The sequence below is a fragment of the Xiphophorus maculatus genome, chromosome 9 (assembly GCF_002775205.1).
Source record: "Xiphophorus maculatus strain JP 163 A chromosome 9, X_maculatus-5.0-male, whole genome shotgun sequence".
NCBI lineage: Eukaryota > Metazoa > Chordata > Actinopteri > Cyprinodontiformes > Poeciliidae > Xiphophorus > Xiphophorus maculatus.
Genome location: NC_036451.1, coordinates 3,052,176 through 3,070,452, shown reverse-complemented (window position 1 = coordinate 3,070,452; position 18,277 = coordinate 3,052,176). Strand labels below are relative to the sequence as shown.

The window sequence follows — 18,277 nt, the reverse complement described above, 5'->3', positions numbered from 1 at the left end:
ATAATATAGACAGTCAGTTGGATGGACTCTGCCTTTAATGCCCATACCGGATGCAGGGTATATATTTAGTCACTGAGATGCTACATTACATAAGAGAGTGTGTAATGATATAAAAGCAAAGCATCAGAAAAATGTGACTATGTTACATTTAAAATCGCTATCACAATTTTCAGAAACAGTACCAGACAACATAATATTAACCTCCTACTGTGCAGCCATACTTTCAAATAATATATCTGGCCACTTGTAGGGACAAAGGCCTTCATTTTTGGAGACATGTCTTGCGGTGTGATGACACTAAAGTGAAACTGTTTGACAATAATGACCATCATTACACTTGAAAAAGAGAGGGTTGCTGGTAAACCTGGGAACACCATCCAAATGATGAAGCATGGAGGTGGCAGAATCATGTTGTGATGTTATGTTGGTACACTTCATAAAATAGACAGCATCATGAGGAAATATCCTTTCTTGGAAATACTGAAACAATATCAAAAGACCTGAGCCATGAACTTAAAGCATGGGCTCAAATGGGTCCTCCAAATGAACAATAACCCCAAAAATATAAACAAAGTGGTTACAAAGAGACAGCAAGGAACAAATGTGTGGATCATTTTATTTGGATGTATCTAAATATACATTTCTGGCTTCAACTGTAGCTCTGTCTTTGTAACATATGGAACAAAGGGTTTGCTTGAGATAAATAAGAGGACCAGATCACTATTCCAGGGGCTACACAATTATGCTAAATTGGCTTTAATGCCCAAAGTTCCATCGTCAAGCAAAAAGAATGCTAAAGACTGAGGGATAGGCAAAGAGGCATATCCCTCAGTCGTTGAGTCTTGGCCAGGGGTCTGAAACTCCAGACATCAGCGTTGTTGTACTCCAGCTGTTAGATTCATATCTGCTTAAATACACCTGTCTCAAATAACAACAATAACATTAGCAAAAGCCAAGATTCAAACATGTTGTGCTTCGGATTCATCTAAAAGTTGATGAATTGGTCTTTGGAAAGTGGAGTTTGAGACTTCAGAAAAAAATCTGATTTTATACCACTCAAATCACAGGGGTAATCCAATTTAATAGAGATTATGGTGCTGACTGTTGATTGTCCAATAAAAGCACTTCTGGAACTTTTATTTCCTCTGGGGAGACGACTTTAAATGAGTCCTCAAGGTTGTCCCAGGGCTGAGATCAACTCCAGAAAAACTGATTTGAGAACATTATTAAACCATCCAGTCAGCGTCATGGTAATCCTCTACAAAGAACAAATATTTTCTGCCAGACCTATCAGTTCATCCTACAACTACATAACAAGCCATTGTATTTTTATGAAATTTATTCTAATGTTAATCACAAATATCAGTACAATTAGGTGGTGATCACATCACAGTTTGTTCACATGCCAAGTGCTATTACACATGAAAAATGACAATTGCTTTGAGTTTCCTCACATTTTAAGAACTGCATTATGATAGTTAAAAATATTTAATGTATCCTTTTGTTTATTTTAGAAAGTCATATTACAATAAGAATTTGATGGTCTTAAACCAATTTAGGTTTTCTTGCATTTTGTGCTCAATGAAGTGGTAAAACCAAACTCTACAAAATCCCCAAAATTATAAATCACACATTAATTCACTTACCGGAGGACCTGGCTCTCCTTTGGGACCATTTAAACCATCTTCATACTCATAAAAGATGTTTGGTTCCTCATATCCGTAATCATATCCTCCATAGTCTGTGTCTTCATAGCTGCCATCCAAAGCATGGTGTTCTGCAGTGTCCACCTGGTTTTCCCTGTACAAAGTAGTGCCATTGGCTTTGAAATGAGACTCCAGAACTTGATGAGTCTGTCGATGCCTGAGGCCAGAGTCCCTGAAGGAGTTCCTGAGTCCTTCTTTCCCCCGACTTTGCCAGACTGGAAAAGTAACACCTGGAGAAGCTTCAAAAACATGTAGATCTTCTGAAGTGCTCTCTTCTTCTGTACTGTTCTCCAAATGATTCTCTTCTACCCTGGGTTGACTCTGTTTGGCCAACTCGCTTTTTGAAGTGGTGATCCTTCTACTGTGAGCAATGTCCGATGCTTGCCCACTCAGAGTTGTTTGTGTGGAGCTGTTAGGCTCAAGCAAAAACGGGGTTGAGAAGGTTGACGGTTTCAGTGTGAAAATGTGGCTTTGTTCCCTTGGATGTAGTTGTGTCACTGGGCTCAGAGTTGAAGACTGTGTGTCAACTTGACTACTTGTTAACAGTTTGTCAGCTGTTGTAAATTTATTAGAAACGTGATGTGTAGCTGCTACTCCAAAAGTGGACATTGTCGAAGGGTAAGAAGGGTGGTCATTAGCCTCAAAATCCAAACTAGAATGTGACAAAGGTGATCGATAGGTGTCGGCCAGCCGGCATTGTTTTTTAAGGTATTTGCAGTAGTGTGCAGCAGCTTGAGCTGAGGGATAGATATCTAACTGGCAGACTTGACCAAGAAACTGAGCTGCCTTTGAGTTCATCCTACCCAAAGTAAAGAGATTGCCAGATTCTCCCAATCTCTGTGACCTCCCCAAGGTCTGCTCTCGCTGCTGCACTGCTCCACAGTCCTCGTAGAAGGACACTGAACGTGCTCGAACACCAACAGCAAAAGCATGCTGCTGTCCATCCTGCCAGTTGTGGGTGAAGTAGCTGGAGGACTTCTCTGCAGTGTAGACTACTACCTTTCGTGGCAGCAGCTGAATGCCAAAACGCAGTCTGTCCCTGCCATCTGTAACACTAAAAACAAAAGCATTGTTGGCTCGCCAGGAGCTCAGGCTAATCACAAAAGAAAACTCAACTCCAAACTCTGAATGGAACAGACTGCTTGCTGGGATCTCATAGAGGGAGTTTGTGTCGAAAACCACCCCATAGCCAGGAACCGGGATATTCGAAGGCAGAGGGACATCGGTATGAGTGGTGTGAGGCGAGTCTGTCCTCTGATAGGGATCGTCTGTTCTGCTTTGATTTGTAAGCCCCAGTTGATAGAGAATATCCACACCTGTTAGGAAGAAAAGAAATTGGTAAGATTTATATAACCAGACTCTGCTCAAAGCTATTGTTACATCTTTCATAATTTTTCACAAAATCTATGGGCAATTCAAACCTGAAGTTGCAAGAAGTATGTGTACTAAGCAACTGATTTTGAGCTTGTTAAACTTGTCTTACTCTTTTCTCCTTGTCTTACTCCTTCCAATTCAAATAATGGAAAACAAGGATGATTTTCTGAACAATAACGATGTAAAAACAACATTTAGCTGGTGCTTATTTTATTTATTTATTTTTCTAAATATTCTGCAATAAATTCAAAATTGTTCTCAATTATGGCATAAGTTGAATAATTGCCATTTTTTGCATTCTTTTTGCACTAATTGGAATAATTGTTGCTTTTGTTTTAAATAAATTTGTGAGACCTTAAGCAATTTTATTGGTTTTATAAAGTCTAAATACTGGTTCGTGCCAAACATTGGCAACAAGTCTTGTCCATTCTGTTACCATTTAAAGACATTGGCCAATATTATTTTTACACATTGCTAACATGTAATTCAGGATCTAAGGCTAAGTCATGTCTTATATTACGTATCTGGATGCTGATCAACCACAGTGCTATTAATACAGCATCTCACTTCTGCTTTTCCTCAACAGGATGAATGCAGCTGCAGTCCAGATGAATGGCAAGAACTTGTAATGCTTGAGACAGCACAATAATTCAAAGAACCAGCATTTAAAGTTTATTAAAACAATATGTAATCAGATATGTATATAAAAAACTACTTGTTCATTCTTTTCCTACTTCAAATTTAGGGAGAATTTATGCTAAATATGTCAAAGGTGATACACAGTTTGGCAAAAACCCCAAAAGGCATAACAAAATGACAAGAACAATACACAGAGCTCACATTGGAAGCACGATAATTCAAGTTGAACTAAACATTGCTTCAGAAATAAATATAATAAATTCCAATGTTGTTAAGTCTAAAGAACCAATATGAGCAACAACAGATATACCAAGTATAAGGTGTAACTGATATAACGTTGGAGTCTCTGTATGCTGGTCAGGTATGTTTGACACAAAAATCCAGCATGAGGGAATGAGAATACAGAGAACATTTAAGTCCCATGATGCTTTCAGGTATTTGTGTTTTTGCTGGATTACTGCCTGTAGTAGTTTGTCGTAGTTTTCAGCATATCTCCTGAAGAATCCCAGCCCATACTTCTTTGGCAAAAGCCCCAATTTCCTTCAGATCTGACGGCTTTCTGGCCTGGCCTTTCGTTTTTAGTTCTCACAGATTTTTTAGTTGGACTCAACTCAGAACTTTGTGCAGGGCAGTCAATGACATAAACTTTTGATGGAAGTTCTTCACTAACTTTAAAAATGTGGGTAATGGTTATTTTGGAAGACAACATGGAGAAGCATGTGATGTGCCATTAGCTAGCATATTTCATCCGGCTTGAAGTTTTCCCCTCTTTTTCTTGGTCTGCTACCTTGCTTATTCCTGGGCAGAGCTGATTGTCACCCTGAACACTGCAATTCCTCTCTTTATTAGTGTGGCAGGTGCTCTGTGGTTTTCATAGACCTCTGTCACAAGTTTGCTTCCTAGTGCCTTTAAAATCTTCTACTTCCTAGCCTTGCCAGGTTTGACATCTTTCTTTGAATATCTTTATGACAGCACTAGACTTAAGAGATTTTGTTTTCAGTGTGATATGACGATGATATAACTGTAACCTGTTAACCTAGAAGTAGAGAAATCATTTGTTTTTACCACGTATGCAACAACTCATTGCATAACTTCAAGTCAGATTTAATCTTTCAATCAACTTCAAGCATTTCCACCACCATGTTTCATCATGGCAATGGTGTATTCATTTTATCCCTAGTCTTCATGATGCTGTTTCGAATAGAACAGTTTCTAACAATCCTCTGAGAACTTTCAGAACTGTGTATACTGTGTAGAAATGCACAGATAATTACTAAGTGCCTTCTGAAGGGTTTTGGTTATATAATATTTTATTTCGAAGTATCAGGAAAAGTTCAAGGGCTGCCCATACTTTTGAAGGAACTGTGTTTGTCCTCTGTGTTTGGTGAGGGCAGAAAATAACTCAGTTTGAGCTGCAGTGCTTCAGCAGCAGGGGAAGACACAAAACAGAGAAAGTACAATAAACATAAGAGAGACACAGGGAACAATATTTCACATAGGAAAATGTCCCACAGCACAGACAGAAAAGTTTGTCACACCACAAATCAGGTCTTATTTTTAAACCTTTATTTAACCAGGTGAGATATTAATATTGTTCAGGGTATCTTTGCCTGTTGGCAACTTCAGACGAGATCCCAATTAACTTGTCTCAGACTTTAAGACAAGCTGCCTCTTCAATGTGTGCATTCCTCCACCCTGCATTATGATGGATTGATTTTTCCTGGCGTGGGATCATCTGATTTACAGTAGATATGTGGAGAATTGACAATGCAAGATGGAAAAATCCGAAGCCTTGAGGCATTATAGTCAGTCGGTGAGAGGAGCAGTAAAGACTGAATACGAATGTAAAGCTTTGACAAGCTGTGACTTCACTTACATCCATTTTATCACTTTACTTACAGTGTATATACAATTACTGAATCCAGTTACTAAAATTAATAAATAAAATGCAATTTTTTTGTAAATCTAAATCCCCTCTCCTTTCAATAAAAAAATCTTTTCATTAAAATCTAATCAAAATAGGATAATTTTGGAGATAGTTTTGCTATTTCTGAAGAAAATTAACTATAATAGTCATTATATGGGTGAATAAAAATCACTAATCAAAAGTACAAGCAAGCTAGTTATGTTTGCCATAAAGACCAGTAATATAAATTACAGGAAGTGGTCCTGTGGATTTTTTATTTTCTTTAATGTAACTCCCTAAATGCCACATTTGTAACTGTAAAATAAGCTCTGGGCCTGCGGTGTTGCTGTTTTACCTTGAGCAGAGTAGGTGTCTTCTGCAGAGGATACTGCTGAGCATACTGACAGGAGCAGGAGAAAGTTCCACCTACAAGAGCAAATAATAATATGTAACTATTATAGATTAGCATAACAAAAAAGAAAAACAATTACATGTTTAATATATGTATGTAAAAATGCACCAGTTATTGAATAAAACTCCAAATATTGGAAGATTTTATATAAGAATTGTTGTACAAGTGCGAGCCTTCTGTGAATCCTGAAATATGTTACAAGAAAACCAGATTTCTTAGACAACAAATCTGGTCTAAGAAAGTTCTTGTTGTTAAATGTGCACTAATAAATCCAATAAATCCACTCTTTGGTGCAGATGCTGATACTGAGAGAAGAAAGCTACAAGTTAGCTAATATCAGAATCAAAGAGGTGTTTAACATGAAGCCGTTATTCATTTCAAAAACAATAATGAAATGCCATAATTTCTATGACACATTGAGAAATGCTGTCATTCATTCAGTTTGCAAGAAAGAATGATACTTACAACAATTAATATAGAATATTTGGATAGAAAAGAGCAAAAGTGCTTTTTTAAAATCTCAGTTTAGGAATATATAATTTCTCAGATAATCTGCAATTAATGGCAGCCACTTCCACTCACATATTAAATAAAGTTGAATCTTGAGATATTAAATTTTGCTCTGTGGAAATTTGCTCATTTTGCAGTTGAGCAAAATGAGCAAATGTATTATTATTTATTGTCTTTTATTTTATTGTTCTTTTATTTGCAGACTTTTATTGTAAATAAAGAAAGCAGACACATCTGCAGTCAGTCAGTGAGACTGACTGCTATTGTTGCTGTTGATGTATTTAATTTGCAATTTTTAACATTAATTTCTGCTTAAAATGTTTTCCTTACATACCTTTGTTTTATCATCATGGAGTGCAAATTAAACATCTCTTAATGTGAAACCATAGTCTAAGTAAGAAAGTGTTCAGATTTTAAAAAGGTATTAGACGCTGGCAAATTATAAGCAGAAGACTTTAACAAAAAAGTTAAGATTCAACAATTTAGATGAAAAAGTAACAAACAAAACTGGCAAATGCTAAAGCATCAGAGCAGAAAATAGATGACATGCATGCCTTGAAACTTAAAATCAACAATAAAAGAAATCAAAATCCATTTGTATTGGAAGCAAATGGGATTGGATACAGGAATGTTTGTCTAGTGCTGATCAAACAGGACTTATAAAAGCATTTCTAACAGAAAAAGCAACTAACTATAAAAGCAACTAAAAGAAATAACTGTTCTCAGTTATTTAGAGAACAGAGCTGGTTGTCAAGTAAAGCTGAGAACTGTACTTCAGTACAAAGTAGCATAATGTGACATCACTGCAGTTTCACTCTTCATTTTTATTATCTCCATATTTATTATTGACAAAAATTACATTTCAGAATCCATAGTTGTATGCAAAAGAAATGAAAGATTGACAAAATGTGACAAAAAGCAACCTGCAGTTCTTAAAAAGTAACCCATCTTCTCGGTAGGCATTTAAATTTGACATTTTTATGTTAGAATATGCAGCCGAGAGCCATGCAGTGAACATCGCCGACTCATGTTTTATTGTTTCCAGGCTAAGATGGACTCTTCCTACTAAGCTTTTGTTGCTTATTGCACACTTAGTGCTTTTTATTGAATAAAAAAAGACATCAAAGAGAAAAAAAAAACAGAACTAAAATTTAATAAGACAAGTGTTTATCCGGCCCTTAAAATTAAGGTTGTAAAAAACACTTTGCGTTTTAATCTTTAAGATGCCTTTCAGGGGAGCACCAGGCTTTCTGTTTCTGTCTTTTACTGTCTATAAGAAGACACTCATCTGAACACTAAATACCTGGGGGAAAGCATCTGACACAGAAATGTAATTAGTTCTCTAGTATGAGTAATGCATGAGTCTACTTGTTAGTGCGACAGCATTCTGTGGTGGAAGGAACCGTGCAGAATGTGTGAAGATTTTAAAAGATGAATGAGCTTTAATTCCAACAGAGATGTGACTTGTTGAAAACAAAATCAATTCCCTGCAGGTTGTTACCCAGAAGAAGAGGATACACTATGAGTAAAAGCAACAAATTTAGACTGCGGTAGATTTTTGCTTTCAGGGTGAGTAATCCTGCATCTACATTCAAACTAAATTAATGAAAGCATCCAAAATAAATCTGGGAAGGTTGAGACAAGAACTAGTTCTGTTTTGAAGAACTCAAGAAATACTTTGGAAATTTTCATTTGAGGAGCTAGTCATTTTTTTCCCTCAACTGTATGTGTTTACTACAGAATATCAGAGCTACTATAGATGAAAGAAAATAGACACAAGGGAGTAAACATCCACCCAAAAAAACAAAAAAAAATTAAAAGATATATTCTATATTTATGAGAAAAAACTTGGATAGTCTCTGATGTCAAAAAGTTATACATGTACAAGAATTTTTTTTTTCTTTCCAGGATTAAAGGCATGGATTTACTATATTTACAGCAGAAATCTCTGAGAAAAAAAATCTGAAATTTTCTGAGACTACAAGATCTGACAATTGCAACATAAAAATATCACAAATGGATTGAAAATGGAATAAAATCAAATTGCTAAGCAAGTCTGCTGTTGAGCATTTATTAGCTGACCTTCAACATAACTGAGCAGAAATTGAAGAATTACATCCTTATTTCAAAATAAGAGTAAAAATGATCAAGGAAAAAAAAAACTCCAATAGCATTTCAGGATACATAAAACAATAAGAAATTACTTTTACATAATACTCTATATCAGGGGTCCCCAAATGCATCTCTGGTCAAACACACCTGGATCAAATAAACTGCTCGTTACCAGTCTATTGCAGAGCCGAATGAGAGAATTCAGACATTTTTAGAGCAAAAATCTCTCTAGAAAGGATGGTATCCCTTCAGGACTGGACTTGGGGACTCCTTCCTTACACTGTGTCAAATGTAAACCACCAAAAACACTTTAAAATATATTCTTCATATTGCAACCAGAGCAATCATGTCTCCAGCAACAGCTGCTTTCACAAGTTAAAGTAGTTATAATAACTAGTCATAATTTTTCAGCTGACACTGTGAAGGATGTTTATAGGACATGAAGAGACAGTACTCCCGCTGTTTTAAAATGTGTCTCTGCACGACTGAAGGGAACTTTGTCAACCAAGATTTTTCGTTACTCTGTAAATCACAGGAGATTGTTTTCCACAAAACAGCATCTACAGGCATCTCCCTTTCAAAGTGACAAGCAAAAAAACTGCTTCCAGTGTCCTGTTTAAGACAGACACCATTGTTTGTTTTTTCAGCTCCATGTGGCTCTGTGGACTGGTAGGGAAAAGAAAAATACAATCAAAGTCAGAAAATAACACAGAAAAAAGAGAAGAAGACAACAGGAAATCTAGTGGAACAACACAGAGACTGGCTTTAAGTCAAGAAGTGGGAAGCTGTACTGTCACCTGTTCCTCATTCAGAGAGGTCGTGTGACATTCCGCAGTCGGGAACGGAGAGCCAGAAAATGCAATGAAGAAAACCGAACTTGGGGTGGATGATTACAGTAATTCATCTGTTGAAATGATGGGATCAACATTTAAAGGGATAAAAGTATCTGCTTCCAGTTAAACACTGGCAAAAGAAGAGAAATGCTAAATATAAGATTTACCATTACGTTTCAGATGTGTGGGGCATCTGATACTGATTCAGAGTCTCTTAGTATTATCTCTTACACAAGCTCCATTTTGTGGATTTTAAGTCACTACATCAAACAACCTGGGTCATTGTTTCAGCACAAGTACAGGAACACATGCAGACAAGGTGTTGGACATCCTCCATAACTGTGGCCAGGACATGACAAAGCATTTTTTTTGTCTTATGTGCCTAGAATCCTTGTTCCTGTTCTTACTTTAAATAGAAAGCAATTCCTGGCAGTACTGTATTGGTATTTCCCTCAGTCAACAGAGCTCTGTTTGGGGAGCTTTGTGCTGTGTTCAGCAGCCAGCTCCATTAACTGCAAGGAGCTGGGTAGCATCCTTCACTGTACAGTATGTGGGGAGTGGGTGTCATGTCAAGACTATAAATAATCACAACTTTAAAGTCCCATTCCAGCAGTGAATGGGAGAATTAGCTTGGATCTCTAACAATGATTCATTCAGGAGAGAAACGGGCCAAGTGCTCTACTCAAGGTTTGTTAATTTGCTTGCATTATTCAGAGATTTCAGTCAGGATCCCAATTTGAGAGCCTGTTAGTGACTTGGCAGATTGCCTATCAAATAACTCTGCTAATGAGAAACAAAGTATGTGAAGCTGTTGATTTACCCCAAGCAGCTTTAATACATTAAACACATTAAATAGTAATTGATCCCATTGTTTTCTTTTACTGACTGGCGGTGGTGGACACAAGCTCAACTGCTGTTTTTTCTTACTTCAGTTTTAAAGTGAAAGTTCTTGAAATTATAAGAAGACATATTGCAGCACCTGAATATCATGACCCTGGATTGACCAAAATTTAACCCACTTTGCTGTATGGCTTTTTTCTTTTTCTTTTTTTATCAAACATCATCCCAGTAGCTGAGGTGATTCACATAGTTACAGTCATTATGTGATTAAGGTTTATGACGCTTCGCCTTAGACCCAGTGTAAAAGCTCTGCCTCTGCTTTATGAACTTGACAAAAGAAGGAAAAACCAGTAACTCAGACATACAGTTGATAGCTTTTGATTCTGACACTGACATAAATTAGAATAAAAAATAGAAGTCTATGATGCCTTCAAACAATTTTGATAAACTCAGATTATAATGTCATGAATTTGTCAGCCATGGATAAGTTCATTTAATTAACTGGCATTTAAACATTGCTCATATGTGAATGTATTTAAAGGTACACCTGAAACAAACTGTTTCCTGCCAGGAAGAGAGTCTGGTTCAAGTCTGGTTCAATCTTGGAAACAATTTCCAGTTGACTGGAAATGTGTGCTGCTGTGTTCATCTATTCAGGCAATTATGTGCAAGTATTAATACCAGACATCATACTGTTCAGGAAGGAGACAGGGAATGTCTCTTACCTAAACCTGTTTAGGTACAAAACATGCATTGTGATTGAATGCAAAAGATCTTGTAGAGATGTCAGCTGAAGCTGATAAGAAAGTGAAATAAGTCCCTGGCTGACATGAGCTGAAAGGACACTCGGAGAAAAAGATGCCAATATTCCGACGCAACATAAAAACATCAGATTACAGTTTGGAATTGTAGTCAGGAGAACATAACCTAATTTCTGGAGACATGTCCTGTGATCTAATGAGACTATAAGTACATTGTTTGATCATAATGACCATTGTTACATTTAGTGAAAAGAAAGAGAAAGCTTTGCAGCATGAGAACACCATCTTACAGTAAGTGTGAATTACAGCACTTCCAGCAGCATGATGTGAGGGTATTTTGCAGCAGGAGGGACTGGTGTACTTTACATAATAGATGGCATGATGAGAAAATAACATAATGTGGAAATATTAAAGCATTATATTACGCTATCAGCCAGGGTGTTGAACAGTGGGTGCAAATGGATCTTCTAAATGGATAATGACTTTAATCACAACATAAAAATAGTTACAACAAAGTGGGTAAAGGACAACAATGTCAATGTTTTCAATGGTCACAATAAAACCATCAATTCTCAGATTTTACTTTGTTGCTTTCAAAGGGGTGAAGCTCCACCGTTATCCAGTCTCAACAGAGTTTTGGAGTGACTTTGTCATCTTTCCAATGATTTCAGATGTTTCACTGTTTCAGATTCACATAATAACTTGCCTATTTGCTTTTGCTTTTAAAATTGTTATGAATTTGCAGGACTACAAACCTGACTCAGTTACTTACAAGAGGAATGGGACAAAATTATAGCAAATTAATGAAAAGCTTGTGGATGGGTAACCAAAACACTTAACTAAAGCCATACAATTTCAGCACAATTCTACCAAACAGGAAAATTAACACACACTTTATTGAGTCATATATAACTCAGTAAGGTTATATATGTCAATTTGTCTATTTTAAATTCTTAAAATAGACAAATGACTATTCTGGTCATGTGTCTTTTCATACAGAGTATGTAAAACTCTGGTGATAACAATGGTGCTGTGACAAAGACTGAGTCATGAATTGTAATTATTAAATCTAAGTTAGCATCTTGACATTTTCAGAGAATTCAGTAGTGAATACAAAACACATTCAATTTGAAAATGAACACTGAACTAGCAACATTTTTTGAACAGGTCAAACAGGAACTGGTTTTATCTTTAAAACCTGTAAATTTCTCCGTTTTGATGCTAACTCAACAGGAAGTCCATTTACGTCTCATGCTAATAAGGTGTTCTGCTGCTGCATGTTTTGCTGACTTCCCGAGAGATGAAGAACTAACTGATCTGCAGCCAGCATCTCTTTCCTGCTGGCTGCATTTCAGCTTCAGTATCTGTCTCCTTATCTGAGTGACTTAATTATGAAAGAACTAAATGAGCTTTTCCAAATGACAGCCAGCAAAAATATGAATGTTTGCTATATGTTAAGGCTACAGGGCATGAAAAATGAAGGAATTCCAATTCAAAAAGATGCTGAATAAATGTAAATATTAGAGTGATTTTCAAGAACAAGCATGTAATTTTCTTTCAGCTGAAGTCAAAAGGTCAGCACTGGCCACAGCAAAGATTGACTTGGTCCACAAGAAAGTAAGCAGACAAAGAGCTGTGAGTAAACTACCACTCTATATTGGTTTGTCTTCTTTCCAGTTCCAGATGTTAGGAGGGCGAAAAAAGATTAACTCACACACACACTAATATGTACAATAAAAGGTGGAAAAGCTTTCAAAATACCACACACATTACTTCCTAAAAATCACAACCACTAATGACCATTTGTTTTCCAACTCAGCAGTGACTTAACAAGTCAACTATATCTTGTTCCCAGTATTTGCATTAAATAATACAGCAGGATTATTGTTGAATGTCCTTACATAATATACAAAAAAATCACTTTCCAGGAAAATCAAACAGTAAATGTTTCTGATTCACCAAATGAACACCAATGTAAGTACGCCCTGTGATGAAAAACTTCCTCTTAAGTATTATGTAACATGTCACCTGATTTTCAATCCAGCACTAATTTTCCATTCCTTCAAATGGTACTTCTTGGATCAAAACTGGATTTTATGAACAGAAAACCCTGCAACAGCCTTTCAGAATCAGATTAAAAATAGTAAATATGATATTAGTTATTATACAACTGTAGTTACACTTTACAGCAGCTCCAGCTTGTTGTGAGAACTTGGGTGAACTGACAGTCAAGGTTCTCAGTGGAAAGGTTTTCAAAACCTCTGAATTCTTCGATCTGTGAGATTTGTGACATTATAACAAATGTATATGTATTTTACTGAGACAAGCCAAAATGAATACAAATCAAAAGAGTATGATATGCATTTGAACTTAACCTCCTATACTCTGATGCTTTTAAAGACAATAAATCACCAAGAGACACTCATTCACCTCACCTAACAAACCAGTCATGCACTCCACAAATCTGGTGTTTATGACAGAATGAAAAATGTAAATTTAGCTTTGAAGAATATCCATAAGGAGTCCCATTTATGGTTAACCACAAACCATGCAGGGGATACAGCAAATATGTGGAAGAAAGTTATCTGATTAGATCAAAATGTAACCATGTGACCAACATGTGACGCATGAGTTGTGGTGGAAAACTAACAGTGCACATCATACTTGACAACCAATCCCCACAATGAAACACAAGGGTGGTGGCATCATGCTGTGGGAATGACTTTTCTCTAGTTGGAAGAGGGCAGTTAATCAAAGGTTATGAGAAGATGTATGGAGCCAAATGCAGGACAATCATGGGAGAAAACCAGTTAGAAGCAGTGAAAGACTTGAGACTGGAGCAGAGGTTCATTTTCTACCAAAGCACAACAAAGGAAGCGTTTTCTTGTGACGCTTTGGCAATATTTGGAAATTTCCATGAACTTTTTGAATGTTTTTTTTTATAAAAAAAAAAACATTTAATCTCTATAATTTTCCTTCCACTTCATACTTCTATGAATTGATTTTGGCCAACCACATAAAATGTCACTAAAATATATGGAAGTTTCTGATTGTAAAATACAAAACAATGTGTTCAAAAACCATTAATTGTTTTGAAATACACCTTATATGTCCCACAAACAGCTGGGACCCTGCACAAAAAAACTGGTAGACAATGGATGGGTGATTATAAATTCTGCCTTGAGAGTCAATTTACTTATAAGCAAGTGTTTGCCTAAGTGGTGATCAAACACTTGCTCATCCCTTAGGCAAGACTGCATATAGTCAAAATGTTGCCAGTAGTATTGGAGGAGCTATGCCTCTAACAGAGGGGGGTTTCAGGAGCCACACAGTCAGTCCCAGTCAGATCAGGTTGCTCAGTTTTACTCTCAATTATTAAAAAATGGGATGTCTCAGAGTGGAACAGAGGCCTTTGTGATCTCATCTTCCTTTTTCAGATGTTTTCTGGAAGAGATTTCCAAGACAGTTTGGACTCACTTCAAATAAAGGACATTAAATTTGCTGCTTAATGCCCCTTTTTGCTCCAACACAGTCCTGATATTCTAGAGTGGCAGCTGCATGTAACAGGACAACAAAACCTTACATGACAAACGTCATAACACACACTTCCATGAGGAATTTTAGTTAGGCTGCCAAAATTAAACTCTTTCCACCTCAAACACTCATCACCCAAATGATTTATCCCCATGCTAGAAATATTTATTTTTAATTCCTCCCAAGGCGTGCTCATTCATCTTTCTGCTCCAGCCTCTGCATTTTACTCCAAACTCTACACAACTCCAGTTTCTCACAGATTATGCAGGTCATAGATTTCTGTAGTCAAGTATGAAACATTATGTGACAAAAAGGTTTCCAAAACGTTTAAAGTTCAAATGTAAGTACAATAGAAATGCAGTTATCAGCTCTAAATGGGGATGACAATGCAGTTACAGAAAAAAAATCATAAATTAATTTAAAAAATAAAGTAAGATCAGAATGGCACCTTTATTACAGACCAGTGTTCTACAGCCAATCAGAAAGCTAATGGAGCTATTGGAGTTAAATGTGCATACAGGCAGGGAAATGCACTGCTGTACTTGAAACTTACGTTGCAGCCGCGGAAACGTGTCCACTCCTTGTCCGTTGGGCTCCTAAATGCATTTGTATGCATTTGTCCAGGAAGCAGAGATCTGGGCGAAAATAGAATTACACTCAATGGGATGCCTGCACATGGGCTGACCCTTCGGAAACGCTCAAAAGGAAGCGTTTAAGTGGACCGAGAAGCCCTCAGAAATTCTTCATCGCACCGAATTCCTGAGGTGAGATGTCTCCCCCTTTTCAAAAAGTCCAGAAAACCTAGTGCGCTCTGCGGCGCGCAGGAGGTTAGTCTGGCTGTTGCTATCCAAAGTGAAGACGCGCAACAACAGCAAACTTGAGGGAGTAAAAAAAAAGGAAGCGGCTTTGACAGCAAGTAGACCTGTGGCTGGATCGACGCGGTTGCTCTGACGGATGCAGATAATGTCTTCGGTTTGGTCTATCACCACAACATGAGACGGACTTGTGTGCGTCTTCTCCTCCAGGCGCTGGTTCCAGCTATGTGCCTCGACTTGCAGCGATGCGAGTGGACCCGCATTCACCCCATCACAACTCTAAACCAGCTGGTGGTGTTGGGTTTCATCAGACTTCTCCGTGACATCACGCGTAGAGTTTTGGGTTGTGGTCTTTGGATGTCTGATGTCTTCATCTACTGTTACATTAAAACACGGTTAATGCGCTTCCGCTGCTTGTGCACTTCGCAAAGGGTAGAAGCAGCTTTCAGGGAATACTCTGATCTGACTCGTGCAAGCAATAAATTATGATCCTTATTAACAACTGCTGATAATATAATAAGCAATCTAATCCTTTGTAGGGAAGACTGGGGATGATTCAACATCTAACTCTAATTTTTGAAGATGAAGTTCTTTAATGCTTTATTCTAATGGTCCACTTTTAATATTTCACTGCCAAAAAATGGTTGCTTTAAGATGCTTGAATGATCCTCAAGTGGATTTATTTAATATTTATTGTTTTTTAAGTGTTACCTTACATAACACATTTGTCTAGCGCAAATACTGATTGAACTGATTGTACTGATTGAAAACCCTGTCAGTTTTTGAGTTAGAGTCAAAAGACATAAATGTTCTTTTTTACAACCTAACCCAACACTGGCATGAGTTGTAAAAATAAGACAAATAAAAATAAAAGTAGAGGCCATACCGTAGATTCCATTTCACGTCTTTTCAGAAACAGAACAACCCGTAACCATGCTTCCCTGTCTCTGCTGAAGATAAACATCCACCCCATGATGCAGCCACTACCATGCTTCACCATGAAACATGTGGAGTGTTATCTTTCTGCTCATGTAAGTTGTAAAGTTTAACTTTGTTCTAATTTAACGATACAGTAACTCACAATAACTCTTCTTGCAACTTTTGTTTCAGAGGACAGATTTATAGAGTTGCAGACTTACCGTTAATGCTCTGCTGCGCACCCAGCCAACTGAGGTGGACCGCCAGGTGAGTGTGCGCTTGTGCCAAACTCGTTCCATTTTCAGATTATTGATTGAACCTTGAGATAATGCTTTGAATTGCTCCCTAACTTTATCCAAAACCTGCCAGTTGGATTCTGTTTGACCACACATATTTTTATGTGCTAGTTCAGTCACATAAAATCCCAATAAAATAAATTAATGTTTGTGGCAACCTAGTTTGAGGAGTTTGGATCTTCTCAGAGCTCCTGCTGCAGACATTTAATGATTGCATTTTAATGTTGTCATAAAACATCTCTGCTGGCATTGATTCATTTTTGAAAGAACTCCTTTTCATTTTCTTTTCACATCACTGCAAACCACTGTCTGCTGCAGATTTGCCCAAACAGGTTCTAATTCCAGCAAAACACAGTTCTGTAAGTCCCCAGAGGAGATCCAACCTCCACCCCGTTGGATCTCCCTAGAGGAGATCCAACCTCCACCCCGTTGGATCTCCCTAGAGGAGATCCAACCTCCACCCCATCGCCCCCCACACACACATCAAACACAACTCAGCATCCTCCTCTGGACGGCCGACACATGGGCCCGGACTGAGAGACGGTCCATATGGTTTGCAGTTCAGGAGGCGGGTGGGATGTTACAGTGTCTGATTTTGGTGCCAGATGGAACTCACACGGTTTTCCACTTTGGTTACAACAAAAAGAATAAGTAGATTTAATGACCAAATGTATGAAAGGTCAGCCTGACACAGAAATGTCAGGCTAACGTACAGTCTGCATAAACAGGGAAGTTATTAAAAGCTTTCATGTTGTCAGCAACTAAAGGCAGAGATGTTTAAATGTCTTCTGCTTTGGGTCAATCACTCAAATTCATCAAAGAAGATGGTCTCTCAGAAAAGACGATGTGCACAGGGTGCGCTCTTCTCTCTGGCTTTGCCATCTACCTGTTCTAACAATGTTCTGAGCAGATGTCAGTCTGCATTGCTGGGAAACCATGATTCTGGGATGCAAAAACAGAGCAAGAAGCAACAATGTGGATTATATTAATAGACCTTTGATAAAGTTACAGATTCCCATATGGCCAGGCAGCCTTGTAAAACATTTTTATTGTATTATAAAATGTTTTCCAAAAAAAAAATCCTTAGTTTAAAAGCAAACTTTTCTAGACGAATTGCTTCTTTTTGCCTTGTGTCCAGATGCGTGCTAATCAGTTCGGCGTGCGCTGAGCATCAGGACCTTGGGCCCAAACAGTGACGGATAATTAAAATCACCTCTTGTCTCATTTTTCTCTCGTGATGAGGCTGCAAAAGCAGATGAGTTTATGCTGATCCTCCTGAAATGTCTGGTGTCTCCCTGCCGGAGTCTCAGAGGTGTTTCCTGTTAGGTGACAAGTCAATGATCTGTAATTAAATCTGAATCACATTGCAGACCCGTTGCCTCACTAACAGTGGCTTAGAAGTGCACAATGTCCAGACATCGCTCTGATCACATGCTGATCTCTCAGCATGTGGTCTGCACAGCTAGATGATCAAATGCAACAGCAAATATCCTAAGAACAGAAAGACATTATGAAGCAATAAACAGCTCTGACATCAGTTGCATCTTCAAACCAGATCTTTCCATATTCATTTTGTATTTTTCATTAAATGTTGCATTTACTGGCAGTGTGCTGGTGTTAG

General features: G+C 37.5%; 1 protein-coding gene across 1 annotated transcript in view; it reads right to left on the bottom strand.

Annotated features, from left to right (window-relative positions):
- col24a1 (collagen type XXIV alpha 1 chain) overlaps positions 1–15,726 on the bottom strand; it is an 86,391-nt gene extending 70,665 nt beyond the window's left edge. Inside the window, exons 1-3 of the mRNA XM_023340042.1 lie at positions 15,181–15,726; positions 5,981–6,051; positions 1,647–3,022 (exon numbers count right to left, since the gene is read on the bottom strand). Of these exons, the coding sequence (XP_023195810.1) occupies positions 1,647–3,022; positions 5,981–6,051; positions 15,181–15,233 (1,500 nt within the window). The 5' untranslated portion in view covers positions 15,234–15,726. The remainder of the gene's footprint in view (positions 1–1,646; positions 3,023–5,980; positions 6,052–15,180) is intronic.
- Positions 15,727–18,277: the final 2,551 nt, after the last annotated feature.